This window comes from Arachis duranensis, chromosome 6 (genome assembly GCF_000817695.3).
Source record: "Arachis duranensis cultivar V14167 chromosome 6, aradu.V14167.gnm2.J7QH, whole genome shotgun sequence".
Classification (NCBI taxonomy): Eukaryota; Viridiplantae; Streptophyta; class Magnoliopsida; order Fabales; family Fabaceae; genus Arachis; species Arachis duranensis.
In genome coordinates this window covers 17,436,919-17,439,764 of record NC_029777.3, presented here as the reverse complement: position 1 = coordinate 17,439,764, position 2,846 = coordinate 17,436,919, and the positions used below count along the sequence as shown (strand labels likewise).

The following is a 2,846-nucleotide window of genomic DNA, read 5'->3' as shown; positions in this document are numbered from 1 at the left end:
AGATTAAGACAAGCAAATTCATTCCCAGCATTTCGGCAAGACATGAAAATAAAATAGAGTAGTAATACAGCATCTCAACATTCTTCCCAAACTTTCTCATAAATACTAATTGAAATCTTAAAAGACAACACATTCTTGCCATGTGTAGTAATTAGGAGGATCTATTAAGAAGATAATCATTTCTCATAAAAGTAATGAAGAAAGAATGGTACCCTTACTAACCATTTTCCCAGAAGAGGAGACATGACCTTGTAACTTAGGAATGGCATCAATTTGCTCAACATAGCAGGCATTGGTTCCGGTACCTAAAATGATAGCAACTGCAACATCATTGTCCCAATATTCTGCTCCAGCTAATGTTGCCACAGCATCATTCACCTATATATTAGGAAATAGGCATTTACTTCAAACATACTACCATTGCATTGATTCAAACTTTTACAGTTTTACCAGAATTATTATTAAAGTAACATACCAGAGCAGAGACTTGCATATCTAGTCCTTGCCTCTCCATAGCCTCATTCAAACAAGCAACCACATCTCTTCCTGCCTGCATAAAGAATTTGATTTTTCTCATCATGAGTAAAACATTAATGATTAATTACACAAGTGCAAATAAGCTAAATGCATTGATAAAACCTCAGACTCAAAAATTAAAAACAGCATGCATTGATCAAGTTATAGCATCACAGCAGCAGGTGAGATAATCCATCAGTTACTTGATGTTAAATGGAGCTGTGTTATGTTAGGTCATGTAGCACAATTAACATATCCTACATTTTAACACTGTTTAATTAAGCCACACATGTTTATGTTGATTATAATTTCATGATAACATTAAATTGATCGGGTAAACAAAGCACCACTAAATTTCAAATGGTCATTACCAATTATGATACACAGAAGCTAGAGAAATACATACTGCTCCACTGACTGCAAAACCTTTGGTCCACTTGACTAGTATGCCGGAGTCAATAGATGTCTGCCTCACTGGAAATGAAAACGTGAACCCGATTTCTCCCTTCTTTCCAGGCGACAAATTGAATCTACCATCATCTTTTGCTGCGAGTTTTGCTAGTCCTAAAGCAATGAAATCAAAAAGCTCCTGCAGAGAATGTAAGTTGGCCAAAGATTTCAATTACCATAATGCATGATAAAATTAAATAACATGTCTCTGAATTAAAAAAAAAAAAAAGAACAAAGCTAACTTGATAATCATAATGAGAAACTTATCAAAATAACACTTGATCTACCATGGAGTAAAACTCTAGCATCAATATTTCCTTGTTGACGGCATTGCAGTTAGAAACCTTGATGAAGGATTTTATGCAACAAGCAAAAGAAAGATACCTCACATGTAGCAGACATAAGCTGAGGAGGTATGGACACTTGGTCGAAGTCGGTGGCGACGACACGCTCATTGTTTCCGCCCAACTGCACCCTCAGCACACGGAAGTTGGTTCCACCAAGGTCCAAAGCATAGAACAATCCCTTCTCATTCCTTTCATTTTCTCAAATTAAAACAAGTAAGAAGTAACCATAAGAAAACAGTAAAAATAAGTTAATAACCTCAACTAGTGCATTGTTAAATTAAGTAATTAAAAAATTACAATAGAATGCACCAATGCTTCTCCCACACGAAGCAAATGCAAAGCTAAGTATGGTAACTTAGAAAATAGTTATTAGTTACCCAGTGGGAAGATCCTCAACGAAGGAGGGTATCATGGGAAGGCCGTGTGCGGCGGCGAGGCCAGCTCTCATGTCAGCTGACATGGCATCCGCCACTTGACGAAGTACGGGAAGAGGCGTGGCGCACTCTTCCTTCAGCTTCCTCAATATGCTGCTTGTTTCTGCAACCGATACAGTGTCGGATCGGAGAGACACCATGGTCGTGAAGCGAGGCTTGATCCTCCGGTACGGCGGCGGTGGCGGGAGGAATGATCCAACGGCAATAACTGACATATTTCCCGGCGACGATGACTATGATGTCTGTTTTTGAAATTATATTATTATTAAAGAGTAAATAATAAATAATAAATAATAAATGTTAGGTAATTAATGTAACGAAGAGTTCCCAAATAAGAAGAGAATTAGAGAAGTAAGCAACGAAGAACGAGAGTTTAAAGTGGTTGGTATGAGTGACTGACACTAGAGTCCATTTTGGGCCAGATGGGCTTGTGCTTACGAAAGCTTCTTAATAGAGAAGGCCTAGTCATCAATCAGAATTCCTATATTGCTCAACAGTCCTCTTTATTCATATATTGGCCCACAAATCCACCCACCGCCCTCACTCTCAAACAATAACAGAATTCTATTAAACTTCACGTCAAGTAATTAACCAACCATTCTTTATCTCTTCTTTTCTTTTTCCTATTTTTTATTTTTAATATTAAAAGTAATACTTAACAAATCATATACATTTATACTTAATCATGCACTAAAAATAGTATAAATTAACATAATTCCTCTAAGTATATTTCTCTAGAATTTAAGTAAATACAATTATACAAATAATAATAATGTCACTATTTTCCCACCTCTCTCTCACCCCATTTGTAACTAACAAACCAACCGCATTATATATTTTGATTGCTATCCCTTTGTTTCTCTCTAACCAAAATAATTGAAAGGAGCATCGCAGCAATGAGCATGGAAAATGGTGGTGTGATGATGGTGGGTACAAGAAAGGGAGAGATAGATACAAAGCCTCCCTTTCGCTCTGTCAAAGAAGCTGTCTCTTTATTCGCTGACAAACTTCTCTATGCATCTCAATTCAAACAGGTCATTCCACCATCATCTATTTGCTTTCTTAATTCTACTAATAATTAAGAACTAAAAACTAGCTA

The 2,846-nt window shown here is 36.6% G+C and overlaps 2 protein-coding genes across 2 annotated transcripts in view; one reads left to right on the top strand and one right to left on the bottom strand.

The window, feature by feature from the left end:
- The window catches only part of LOC107493256 (hexokinase-2, chloroplastic), a 3,558-nt gene extending 1,448 nt beyond the window's left edge, over positions 1 to 2,110 (bottom strand). The window contains exons 1-6 of the mRNA XM_016114356.3: positions 1,691 to 2,110; positions 1,351 to 1,501; positions 923 to 1,105; positions 476 to 550; positions 215 to 378; position 1 (exon numbers count right to left, since the gene is read on the bottom strand). The exon at position 1 is cut by the window's left edge and continues 87 nt beyond it. Coding sequence (XP_015969842.1) covers position 1; positions 215 to 378; positions 476 to 550; positions 923 to 1,105; positions 1,351 to 1,501; positions 1,691 to 1,962 — 846 coding nt within the window. The 5' untranslated portion in view covers positions 1,963 to 2,110. The remainder of the gene's footprint in view (positions 2 to 214; positions 379 to 475; positions 551 to 922; positions 1,106 to 1,350; positions 1,502 to 1,690) is intronic.
- Positions 2,111 to 2,628: 518 nt separating this feature from the next.
- Positions 2,629 to 2,846, top strand: part of LOC107493254 (WEB family protein At1g75720) — a 2,103-nt gene continuing 1,885 nt past the window's right edge. Inside the window, exon 1 of the mRNA XM_016114354.3 lies at positions 2,629 to 2,781. Coding sequence (XP_015969840.1) covers positions 2,644 to 2,781 — 138 coding nt within the window. The 5' untranslated portion in view covers positions 2,629 to 2,643. The remainder of the gene's footprint in view (positions 2,782 to 2,846) is intronic.